This window comes from Chiloscyllium punctatum, chromosome 40, assembly GCF_047496795.1.
Source record: "Chiloscyllium punctatum isolate Juve2018m chromosome 40, sChiPun1.3, whole genome shotgun sequence".
NCBI classification, from domain to species: Eukaryota; Metazoa; Chordata; class Chondrichthyes; order Orectolobiformes; family Hemiscylliidae; genus Chiloscyllium; species Chiloscyllium punctatum.
Window position 1 is genome coordinate 465,062 of NC_092778.1, and position 12,185 is coordinate 477,246.

Consider the following 12,185-nt stretch of genomic DNA (forward strand, 5'->3'; position numbering starts at 1 on the left):
CATGCATTCAGATAAAGAACTTTAATTTTTTAAATAATTCTATTTGCTACAATGACATTATTCACTGATGTACAATTTTATTTAACTCACTGTCCCTTCCCATTTGGTTTTATCCATTAATGTGCCTTGCGTTTTCTCTTTGGGTTTCTAAAACTCCCTGCCCACAAGCTCTGGTTAGGTGATTGACCAGGACACTAGTCCCAGCCTAGTGAAGTGGAGTATGCAAGTTAGCTTGTTGAGCCTGAAGGTTTGTTTTCAGATGTTTCGTCACTATACTAGGTAACATCATCAGTGAAAGTCTCTGATAAAGTGCTCGTGGTATATCCAGCCTCTCTATTTATAGATCTTGGTTTCTTAAGGCAGGTGACATCATTTCCGGTTCTTTTTTTCCCAAGGGAAAGTACATAGGGTTTAAATCGACGTGTTTATTGATGGAGTTCTGGTTAGAATGCCATGCCTCTAACAATTTTCATGTGTGTCTTTGGTTCGCCTGTCCTGTGATGTGTGTGTTGTCCCAGTCAATGTAGTGTGCTTCTTTGTATGTATAGAAACTAGTGAGAGTGGGTCATGTCTTTTGATGGCTAGTTGGTGTTCATGTATCCTGGTGGCAAGTTTCCTGCTGGTTGTCTGATGGAGTGTTTTCTTGCATGGTATCTTGTAAATGACATTAAGTTTTGCTGGTGGTATCTGTTGGATCCTTTAAGTTCATTAGTCATACCATGGTGCCAAGGGGTCCGAGTAGTCTGGAAGGCGTTTCTGATGTGTCTTTGATGTGAGGAATCGGCAGATTGTGTTTGTTGGTTACCTGTATTTCTTGAAAACATTCTATAGGTATTTTTCTTCTGCTTTTCGTAGTTCTTGAGTGCTGCAGTGAGATGTAGCTCATTTAAATAATGTCTTGATGCAGCTCCGTTTGTGGGTGTTGGGATGATTTCTTCTGAAATTAAGTATTTGGTCCACGTGTGTTGTTTTTCTGTAGACCTTGGTTTGAAGCTCTCCGTTAACTGTATATTCAACTGTAACGTCTAGGAATGGGCGTTTGTCGTTCTCCTCTTTTGTGAATTTTATGCTTGTCAGGATATTGTTGATGGTGTTATATGTTACCTCTAATTTGTTCAATTTTGTGATGACAAAGGTGTCATCTACGTGGTAGACCCAAAGTTTGGGTTGGACAGATGGGAGTGTCAGCTTGTTCAAGTTTCTGCATTACTGCTTCCTGATTTTGATTCCTGATATTGGTGATCCCATAAATGTTCCCTTGACTTGTTTGTAGGTTGTGTTATTAAATGTGAAGTGGGTGGTGATGCACAGGTCCACTAGCTTGAGGATGTTATCTTTGCTGATGAAGTTGGTGCTGTCTTGTGTTTGTGGTCCTGGTTTTCCTAGTAGTGATGCCAATGTTTCTTTGGCCAGGTCAATGTTAATTGATGGGAAAAGGGCTGTAATGTCAAATGAGACCATTATTTCATCTCTTCTGTCTTGGTGTCTTTGGTGTTCAGGAATTCTTAGGTGGAGCGAATGGAGTGGGGTGAATCTTCAATTATGTGTTAGTTTTTGGTGGAGTTCTTTGGCTAGTCTGTATGTTGGTGTACCAGGTAGGGTGTCTGTGGGTCTGAGGGGGGCCCCTGGTTTGTGTATTTTTGGTCATCTATAGAAGCATGGTGTGTTTGATCCGTCAGGTTTCATATTTTGGAAGTCTGTCCTGTTTAATTCTCCTGATTTTTTAAGTGCTGTTAGAAAAGATGAGATTCTGTTTAATAGCTGTGGGGTTGGGTCTATCACCACCTGCTGGTAAGCGTCAGTATCTGCAGGTAGAACATTTGCCTTTTGAAGATAGATTTTTAAAAAATAATGGTCATGCATCCCTTTTCTGCATGTAGGATAACAATGTTTTTGTCTTTTTAAAGTTTTTCTAAGGCTTTATTTTCTTGACCATTAAGCGTGTTTCCTTTCTTTTTTTTTTGGCCTAATGTAGGTGCAATAACTTGCCTTATGTTCTGCATTTGAATCTACTTTAAAAAAATAACGGTCTTTCAAAAGAAATACAGCAGACCATAAGACAAGCTACCCCATTCCTAGACATAGCAACTAAACGTACAGTTGACGGAGAGCTTCAAACCAGCGTCTACATAAAAAACAGCACACATGGACTGAATACTTAATTTCAGAAGCAATCATCCCAACACCCACAAACAGAGCTGCATCAAGACATTATTCCAATGATCTACATCACACTACAGCACCCAAGAACTATAAAAAGCAGAAAAAAAATCCATACAACATTTTCAAGAAAAATGGGTGCCCAATAAACACAATCCACTGATTCCTCAGAAACAAACTCAAACAAGCAGACACAACACAACCAAAAACTATAGCCACGTTACCTGACATCAAAGATATATCAGAAATTACTTCCAGAATATTCGGACCCCTTGGCACCATGGTAGCCTACAAACCTACCAACACCCTTAAACAGTGACTAATGAATTTAAAGGATCCAATAGATATCACCAGCAAACCTAACATCATTTACAAGATATCATGCAAGAACTGTAAAAAACACTAGATCAGACAAACCAGCAGGAAAATTGCCACCAGGAAACATGAACACCAATTGGTCACCAAAAGACACGAACCACTATCACTAGTTTCTATACATATAGACAAAGAAGGACACCACTTTGACTGGGACAACACACATATCATAGGACAGGTGAAACAAAGACACGTATGAGAATTCTTAGAGGCATGGCATTCTAAGTAGAACTCCATCAATAGACACATCGATTTAGACCCTATATACCTCCTTCAAAAAAAAATGACATCACCCACCTAAAGAAACCAAAACCTATAAGTAGAGAGGCGGGACATACCACGAGCACTTCACCAGAGACTCTCACTGATGTCACCTAGTATGAAACGTCTGAAAACAAACCTTCGAGCTAACTTACATACTTATCATCAATCTGATCTGTAAATCTTCTCAAAAATCGCTATTGAAGTGGAGTCTATGTAAGATCTGGGGTTCATTTTAAATTAGTTGTAAGATTTAAGTGAATGATAATTATAGATTGAATTAAGATAGTTGACATTAAAAAGGGATGTCAGATTCTAACTAGTTACTAATTCTACCAAATGAGAGTGTCTTCACAAAATCCACGGAATTTATTAGCTTAACCATATTAATGACAGAAATGCATCATTTAGCGAAGGAATTTGGTAAGCAGTCTGTCTATTTTGGAGCACTGGCCGATTGACAGAGTCTTTTGATATATTCTGTTGACCAAAATCTGTCTTCTTACTTTTCATTTCTTCTTGCTATGTGCCTGGCTGCTATGAGTTGCTCTTTATTAACCCTTACCAGCCATTACTGCTGTGTTGTGACTGTCCTTTAATTGGTTTGACAGTGCACGATCAGTTTCTGATTGGTTGGGTAGAGAATGAATAATGCCACATTCGTTTATTAAGGGTGATGGTCGTCTTACTAATGTCACTTCCTGTTATCTCCAGACTGATAACCTGAGGTTTCAGTTACTCAATGCGGGTGCACCAAGAATCAAACCTCTGTCTCTCCAACCATACTTAGAGCTAGTTGACTCTCTGCCAGTTAGCAGGCTCAGGTAAAATCCAGAGTTGATTACTTTTGACATTATGCATCTTAATTTGGACCTTAATTCATTAAATTCTCCTTTAATAAAGGAGCTTCACTCTATTTTCAGTCTGTGCTGTGCTTGCTATTAGATCATAAGACCATATGATTTTGGAGCAGAATTAGGCCATTCGGCCTGTTGTATCTGCTATGTCATTTAATCATGGCTAATATGCTTCTCAAATCCAATCTCCTGCCTTCTTCATGTAATCCTTTATCCCCTTTTTTTTCTTGGAGTAATTGATGATATATTGTTGCAAAAAAAAATTCTGCGTCTCCAACCTGTGTTGCTCCTGGTCTAGGAGATCTTTGTCTATCACTGGGAGCCAATAACTGGCATTCTATTGCACATAATTATTTTGCCCTGGTGAGGTCTGATTACCCTCCTCTCCACCCCCCCCCCCCCCCCCCCCCCCCCCCAACAAATTTTAGTTTAGTTCATTAATAAAAATAGTAGATGCTGAAAATGCTCAGAAGGTCTGGCAATATCTATGAAGAAAAAAATATTGTTGATGTTTCAGTTTCTACAGTATATTGCTTTTATATTTTACTTCTTGTGTTTACAGTATGTGGAAGATTCCAAGTTTGATCGCGTTAATCTGGATCCAGTAACTGCACTTTTTCAGACCATGTCTGGCCTGGCTCACCTGCATTCCCTCAATATTGGTGAGGACCTTCTTACATTTCAATATATAATCTAAAAGTAATTTAGTTAATTTGGCTCATCAGGTTAACATTTGTGTTCCTGTTTATGAAGTACTTAGTGTAATCATGTTCTCTTCATTCAACCTAATGTTTACTATTCCACGAAGCTGAGTTCCAAATTTCTTTACTATTCAAATTATTCTAAACCATCTCTGTTTGACTTTGCATATTTGTTAATGCACCACCTCGTTTAATACTGTGCATCCACCCTCACTATCTCCGTGTTCTTATTATTCCAGTTAGTCTAGTCCACTCTTTCCTTCACTCTGCACATCCTTTAATAATCCACTTAGTTTAATCTCAATTTCCTGCTTGCTCCTCATACTCTTCGTGTTTACACCCTGTCTAATCCTATCTCTTCTTTGTTCCCTTTGATTTTATTTCCTCTTGAAATACCTTTCTAAATCCCAAGAATTAATTAATTCTGCTCACTAACGTGGACATTTTGGACCAAACGGGCTGTTTCCAGGCTGTAAATACTACGTGATACCTCAACAGCAGTTTGTTGCAGACGATTCTATATGCTAACCTTGGTCCCTGTAAAGTTCTCTTCTATCAACCCCTTCAGTTCTTTTTGAGATTATTTTAAATTTATGCTCCCTTTTGTAATTGCTAAATACTTTTGAAACTAAAGTACCTTGGAATCAGTTACTCTGGATGAAATTTCCCAGCCCCTGATCAATGTGGGCATTGGGGAATCAGTTGGGAAAATTGAATGAGATTGGCAGAAATTAAATTCTTATTGTTGAGAAATAAAAGTCCAATTCCAAACCAAGTTTTGAATGACAAGGTGAGAATCTCGGTAGAGAGCAGCAAGAGGTCTATTTGCATAATGCCCTAATTATCTCACTACACCAGTATGTAGTTTTCCAATTTCACACCATTGAATAGAAGATAGATGCCAACAACTCCTGACACTAGGGTTCCTAGTAACTACAGTCCACTGTTTACTCCTCCAGGCCTCCATCTTGGACAGCAGTAACCAACATCCTAGGACGCAGTCCAGGGCAGTGACTGGCACATCCCTATCCACAGATGTTGTTATTTACTGCACTCTCATGGCACATTCCTGACCCATTTATAATATGGTTCTGCACTTCAGTGCTACAGTTTGGAACACACTAGAACCTTTTATTGTATTGCTGCTGCCTTGACAGTTTGTGCACAGGTCGAAGCATCCATCTCATGGACTGGACTGGGTGCATCTCAGGACTTCTCACTTGTTATCTCAGCACTCACTGACACTGCCCTTACTGCAAAACAGACAGCATTTTTGCCTTGCATTTTTCCAATTTTCTCCCTGAGCCAGACCTTAAAGGCCACTGCCTTTTAATGCAGAGACAAAGCCCCAGGCAGGTTGTCAGCAATCATCAGTCAATGGGGTGGACATGTTGCTGTATGGCACCATGCTATATTAAGCTCACATCTACGCAATGAGCTAGCAGCAATCACAGAAAACAATTGATGTGCTTCAACCAAATGGCCATATCCCAAAGTCTTGAGAGAATTGTCCTCAGATAATCCAAGAGGTGATAGCTTGCAGTCAGGAAATCCCAGCCAGCCAAGGTCAGCCTCCATCTCAGTCTAGGGGCTAGCACTTGGTCAGTAAACTGATTGGCACATCCAGTCTCAAGAGATCCATATCAATAGAGACCAGGGAGTGGGCCATGCTCAGTCCTACAGGTCCAGTGCAACCAGCCCTAGGAGTTTCAGTAAGTCAGCCATGGAACTGGATAGAGATCAGTCAAGGGTCTTAGCACTCATCAGTCAGGGCTGTCAATCCAAGTCTTTTGGGGGTTTGGACACTATCAATCTTAGAGGACAGCTCAATGAAGATCAAGGAGAACTATCAGAGGACACTACTGTGGTATGAAGTTGGGGATGTTAATTGTGAGGATTGGAGGCAACATGCTGGGATGTAGAGGGGACAATAATTGTGATGGCAGGGGAAACTCAATATATAAGTTGGGGGAAGACAGTAGTGCATTAGAAGATATGGGTTGTGTGGGAGGGGAATCATCAGTGATCACAACCATCCTGCCTTTGATGGGAGAGAGGATAAGTAGTGAGCATGACAATTGGCATGACTAAGCTGTAGGGACCGGGACATGGTGGTTAATGTTAAGAGATAAAGTTGTAATTCAAAGTTGTAATTCATATGGGATTGTATGGAAGCTCAGTACTGATGGGCTCAACAAGGATTGTAAGAATCATGGAGGTTCAGGGTGGGGCTGCCTTTTATTACCAGGCTGAACTTATTGCTCATTATGCCAAATGTGACCTGTGTTGCCTTCAGTACTCATGCAATTCATAAATGTGCACTGTAAATGAAAAATGGCTGAGACGACACCCAAAGTAGGGTGGAGTAAGTTTTGTTTTCTGTCTGAGAACGAGGACTCTACTTGGAAGCAATGCAAGGCTTTTCAGGGGTCAATTGCATTAATGTGGCACGAGCACCATTCAGATTAAAGTTGTCATCAGCAATCACTCGCAAGCGAACATGATTGTTCATGTAGGAATTTCCATATCACTGGTCACGTGTTCTTTGGGTCCTTACGTGACCAATGAGCCCAATCCAAGAGCGACAACTTCAACCACATTAGGCAGGTGTTTCTGGAAGATGGAAGTAGTCCTTGGCCTTGAGATCTCAGGGTTCTTTTCTATACTTTCTCTTGCTGATTCTCAAAGAATTATTTCCCATCATATAGAACGTTCCTCCAGGTCACTTCCTTCTGAGTGAGTGTCAATCCAGGTATTCCTTCAGTTAAACACCTTGTACAGGACCTCTTTTAATGTGGAAATGCTATTGCACATTAGCAGATACATGGTCCTTGACAGAATGTACAACCAGATCCAGTGGCAAGAAGACCTTTGATGACTAGGGATCTCCCTATTCTGCTCCTTCCATCCCTCTTCACAGCTGTTTATGTCCCACAAGCGTCTTTTATCTAAATGACTGCTGAGGACTTGTTTTCGATTGCTTTTGTCTGGTTCCTTCCCTCTGACGTTACTTTCATGGGTGACCCTGCCAGAAATATGTAAATCCTGGTCACAAGCAATCTTAACCAAGTCATTGGTCATTGCAGATTGAAGATAGTCATCTCTGTAAAACAGGAGTAATTGCACGTGAATTTAGAAGTGGCATTTGTGGACTATAATTCACAAAAATACTCCAAGATCTCATATGTTGCACAAGGGTTCAGAACTGATTCCTTTCACCATGAACTGTAAATATTCACCAACATGCTTTTCTATGCTATGTTGTCTTTCTTAGCTAATGTGGGGGTGGGAGGACAGGGCATCAGAAATCATACTGCACTTATAATTTCCTGCTATATTTACACAACATGGCTTGTACTGTATATTTTGAAAAGGTCCCATCATCATGGGTTCTTGTAGCGGTATTCCATGGATTCAACATTCCTTGTTAGAAGTCCTGTATGTCTTAGTGTAGGGATGACCATGCTAAACTGTCACTTAAGAGTGATGGAAATGCTAATTGCTTATATTACTAAGGGCCTCTTCTGTTTCTTGTATTCTCCAAGAATGATGTATTCAGCCGCAGCAGGGGTATTGTTGCATTTGCTGTGGTACTACAAAGACACAGAGAACCTGAGGACAATAGGTTGATCAGCAAGCCCAGGACCAACAACTACTTCTAGTGACTGCTGAACAGTTCCAAACATGAAGACATCACAGCAGAAGGACCCTCAGGATTCACAGGAGCTACAGGATGTCCAGAATTTACCATCCTTGATGCTGTTTCCTCTAGATGAATGATAGTTGCAACGCAGATCTAGGATTTTCCAGGACACACTCAGAACTCTGCCAATTGCTGGGGATCTGCAACAAGGGGAGTGGGTAGCCATCCTATCCTGGTAGACATTAAGGTGACAGCTGTGCCAATTTTTTATCCGTCTGGCTGCTTCCAAGGATCCCCTGGGGAGATGTGCATATCTCACTAACAACCTGTAAATCTAGCAAGGCAGTTACCAATGTAATTTGTGCAAATTCACACAGTTTCATCTAATTTCCTTGTGCTAAGGTCAAGGCTGCAGAGGGGCAGTATGCTTTGACAACATTGCTGGCATCCTGAGGGCCTATAGACTGTACACACATGGTGTTGACAGTGCCATATCGTAACAAAGTTGATGATCATGTATTTTATTCTGTCAATGCACAAATCATCTGTAGTCATTGCTACCACATCTTAAAAGACAAGTGACCCCGGGAGTCGAATGATGCCTATATCCTTGAGAACTTTCAGTTTGCTGCTTTGTTTCAAGGATTGTATGCCTTACAAAGATAGTTGCTGGGACATGAGCTATTCTCTGTAACCATGGTTGTTCTCTCCAATATACAATCCCTGGCAGAGGCCAGGTAAAAATACAATGCAATCCACTCTTTGACCTGGGCTATCTTAGAGCAGATGATAGCCTGCTGAAGATGAAGTTCCAATTCTTGGATTGTTCTGGGAGGCATTTGCAATACATTCCAGATAGGGTGCATAACCCTAGCATGCTGTACATGGAGCAGGATGTGATAGACATTGAAAAACTGGGAGAATGACAGTGATCTTCCATATAGGAAGATAAGAACATTTACCAGTACAAAGGTCACCTTTTGCATGCTATGGCTTCTGTTTGTGTATATTTTTCTTTGCTTTTTCTGTTGGTAAATAAAAGTGAATACATTTAACCATCTGAAGATTTTTCAGAATGTGATACTCCCACATTAAACAGCGAGATGTAAGGCTACACTGGGCATTGGGATAGAGCTAGCTCAGCTGAGACAGTCTTCTCAGGCGGACTAATACTAAGGCTATGCAGCTTGGTCCTTAAATAGAAATACGTTTATGAATGTGTACTTGTATTTGCATTGAAGTGTCAGCCATGCTAACAATGTACCCTGAAGCATGTGTGTTTGGTTACCTTCCTGCTACTTTGCACGGTGAAGGGCAACTCCTGACTCGCAGCAAAACCTAAAATTGCTGGAGAAACTTAGCAGGTCTGACCAGGTGCATAACTGGGTTTTAAAAATGGCACTAGCACTGGAAATTCCAAGAGGTCCCAGCAAGAGTGAGTACTTCTGCCTCTGTAAGAGAAGATATGACAAGCAAGAAGCCATTGAGGTGAGGTGCACTGGTAATGAGATTAATTTTAGAATGTAGCTTGGGAAGTCTCATTAAGATAATGGAGTGAATCCCTTTGTGAAACTTAACAATATTGATACTTAGCCAATTTCCAGTAAAATTCAGACGTCTGTTATATCAGCAAGTTGCTATTTGTTAGCCAAACCTGATCATCATTTTATTTCTGGAATCCTGGTTCTAGTCCATCGAGATTTGAAACCACGCAACATCCTTATTTCTCTGCCAAACTCTCATGGGAAGGTGAGGACAGTGATCTCTGACTTTGGCCTCTGTAAGAAACTGTCTGTTGGGCATCACAGTTTCAGCCTGCGGTCTGGCATACCTGGAACAGAGGGCTGGATCGCACCAGAAGTCTTAAGAGAGGAGCCTAAAGATAAGCCTGTAAGTATTGGCATAAAGATTGTCTGTTTACTCTCAAAACTAAGCATTTTGGGTAAACAACCTCAGAGGATCAAAATTACAAGGCGACAAAGAAAATCTGGAAATGGCCATCAGATCAGTGAGCAACTGACTGACAAAATAAAGATTGATTTTTTCATGGAGATCTCCTCAATTGGAAACTGTCACAACAGTGCTGACAAAATTTACCTTTATTTTCTCAGCTTTAGCAAACATGTTTGGATCGCTAATATTTTCTGATTTACAGTGAGTGGCTAACTAGTCAACTGTATGTTCATTCAAGTGTTAGAGATTTCAATATTTTTTCTGAAAAAACTGACACCTAAAACTTTAGCCTTTCCATATTGAGAATGGTAGTAATGGTAACTGCAAATTGTTCTGTCAGTGGAACTGGATTGAGAACAGGACTATGATCATGTGCACTGGACTGATTTCTGGATTCAGGACAGGTGAGCAAGGTTTACCTCAGGATTCAGAACAGGTGAGCAGGGCTGACCTCAGGATTCAGGGCAGCTGAATAGGGTTGACCTCGGGATTCAGGACAGGTGAATAGGATTGACCTCAGGATTCTGGACAGGTGAGCAGGGTTGACCTCAGGATTCTGGACAGATGAGCAGGGTTGACCTCAGGATTCAGGACAGGTGAGTAGGGTTGACCTTAGGATTTGGGGCAGGTAAGCAGAGTTGACCTTGGGATTTGGGACAGCTGGATATGGTTGACCTCAGGATTCAGGACAGGTGAGTAGGATTGACCTCAGGATTCAGGACAGGTGAGCAGGGTTGACCTCAGGATTCAGGACAGGTGAGTAGGGTTGACCTTAGGATTTGGGGCAGGTAAGCAGAGTTGATCTTGGGATTTGGGACAGGTGAGCAGGGTTGACCCGGAGTCAGGACAGGAGAACACAGTTGACCTGAAGATTTTGTATAGGTGAGTAGGGTTGAATTCGGGACAAGTAAGCAGGTAAGAGTAGAGGGTGGATGTAATATATTTGGAGTTTCAGAAAGCATTTGCTAAGATCCTCCACAGGGCATTGGTGAGCAAAATTAGACACATTAAATATGAGGTAATGTATTGAAATGGAACGACAATTGGCCTAACAAGCAGAAAACAGTAAGTAGGAATAAGTGGGTCATTCTCACATTGGTAGACTGTGACTAGTGAAGTACTGCAAGGATCAATACTTAGTCCCCAACTGTTCACAAAATATTAATGATTTGGATGTGGGTTCAAATGTGTTATTTGCAGATGATAAAAATGATAAGCAGTAATGTATGTGCTGAGGAATGTGGAAAATGTTTTCAGGAGAATTAAGAAAGTCTTAGTTTTTGAGCAGAACGTGGCAGATGGAAAATGATGTAGAAAAGGGTGAAGTTACTTCCTGTTATAGGTAGAAGAGATGTGTAGAGTATTTCTTAAATGGTGAGAGGTTGAAAAGTGTACATGTGTGAAGGAATTTGGGTGACATATAAAAAAAGTCACTGAAGTCTAACATGCAGGTACAGCAAGCTATTAGGAGACGAACGCAATATTAGCCTTTATTGCAAGAGGATTTGAACACAGGAATAGTGAATTCTTCCTTCAATTGTACAGGAGCTTTGTTAGACTGAACCTGGAGTAGTGTATGCAGTTTTGATCTCCTTATCACGGGAAAAATATTATTGCCATAGAGGGAGTGCAATGAATGGACCAGATGGACCCAGAATGGTGAGGCAGTCCTGTGAAGAGTGATTGGGCAAACTAAACTGGGTCTTCATGCTCTAGAGTTTTGAAGAACAAAAGATGATCTCATTCAAATTTACAAAATACTTAAAGGGAGAGTCAGGGTAAGTGTTTCTCTGGTTGGGGAGTTTAGAACCAGGGTGCATAATTTAAAAATAAGGGGGATGCCATTTAGGGCTGAGGTGAGGAGAAATGATTTCATTGGGAGGATAATGAATCTTAGGAATTCTCTATCCCTGATGGCTGTGGAAGTTTTTGAGTACATTTAAAGTAGAGATTGATAAATTTTTGATTATTAGTAGCATGCAGGGTTATGGGGATAGTGTAGGTAAAAGGCATTGAAGCTTCAGTCATATTAAGTGATGAAGAAGTTAATGGGCTGAGTGGCCTACTCCTGTTCTTATGTTCCTGAGGGAAATGAGGGGCAGACAGGAGAGTAGGGTTGAGATCGCAACTCGATTAGCAATGATCTTATTTCATGGAGGAGCAGGTTCAAAAGGATGAATGATCGAATTCTACTTGTGCTATGTCATTTTTGAGTACTGTGTGCTCAGAGTCAGA

General features: G+C 40.9%; 1 protein-coding gene across 4 annotated transcripts in view; it reads left to right on the forward strand.

Moving 5' to 3' along the window:
- Positions 1-12,185, forward strand: part of ern2 (endoplasmic reticulum to nucleus signaling 2) — a 129,825-nt gene that overhangs the window by 101,017 nt on the left and 16,623 nt on the right. For all 4 annotated transcript variants that reach the window (XM_072559124.1, XM_072559125.1, XM_072559126.1 and 1 more), the window contains 2 exons: positions 4,216-4,315; positions 9,688-9,887. In XM_072559124.1, coding sequence (XP_072415225.1) covers positions 4,216-4,315; positions 9,688-9,887 — 300 coding nt within the window. The remainder of the gene's footprint in view (positions 1-4,215; positions 4,316-9,687; positions 9,888-12,185) is intronic.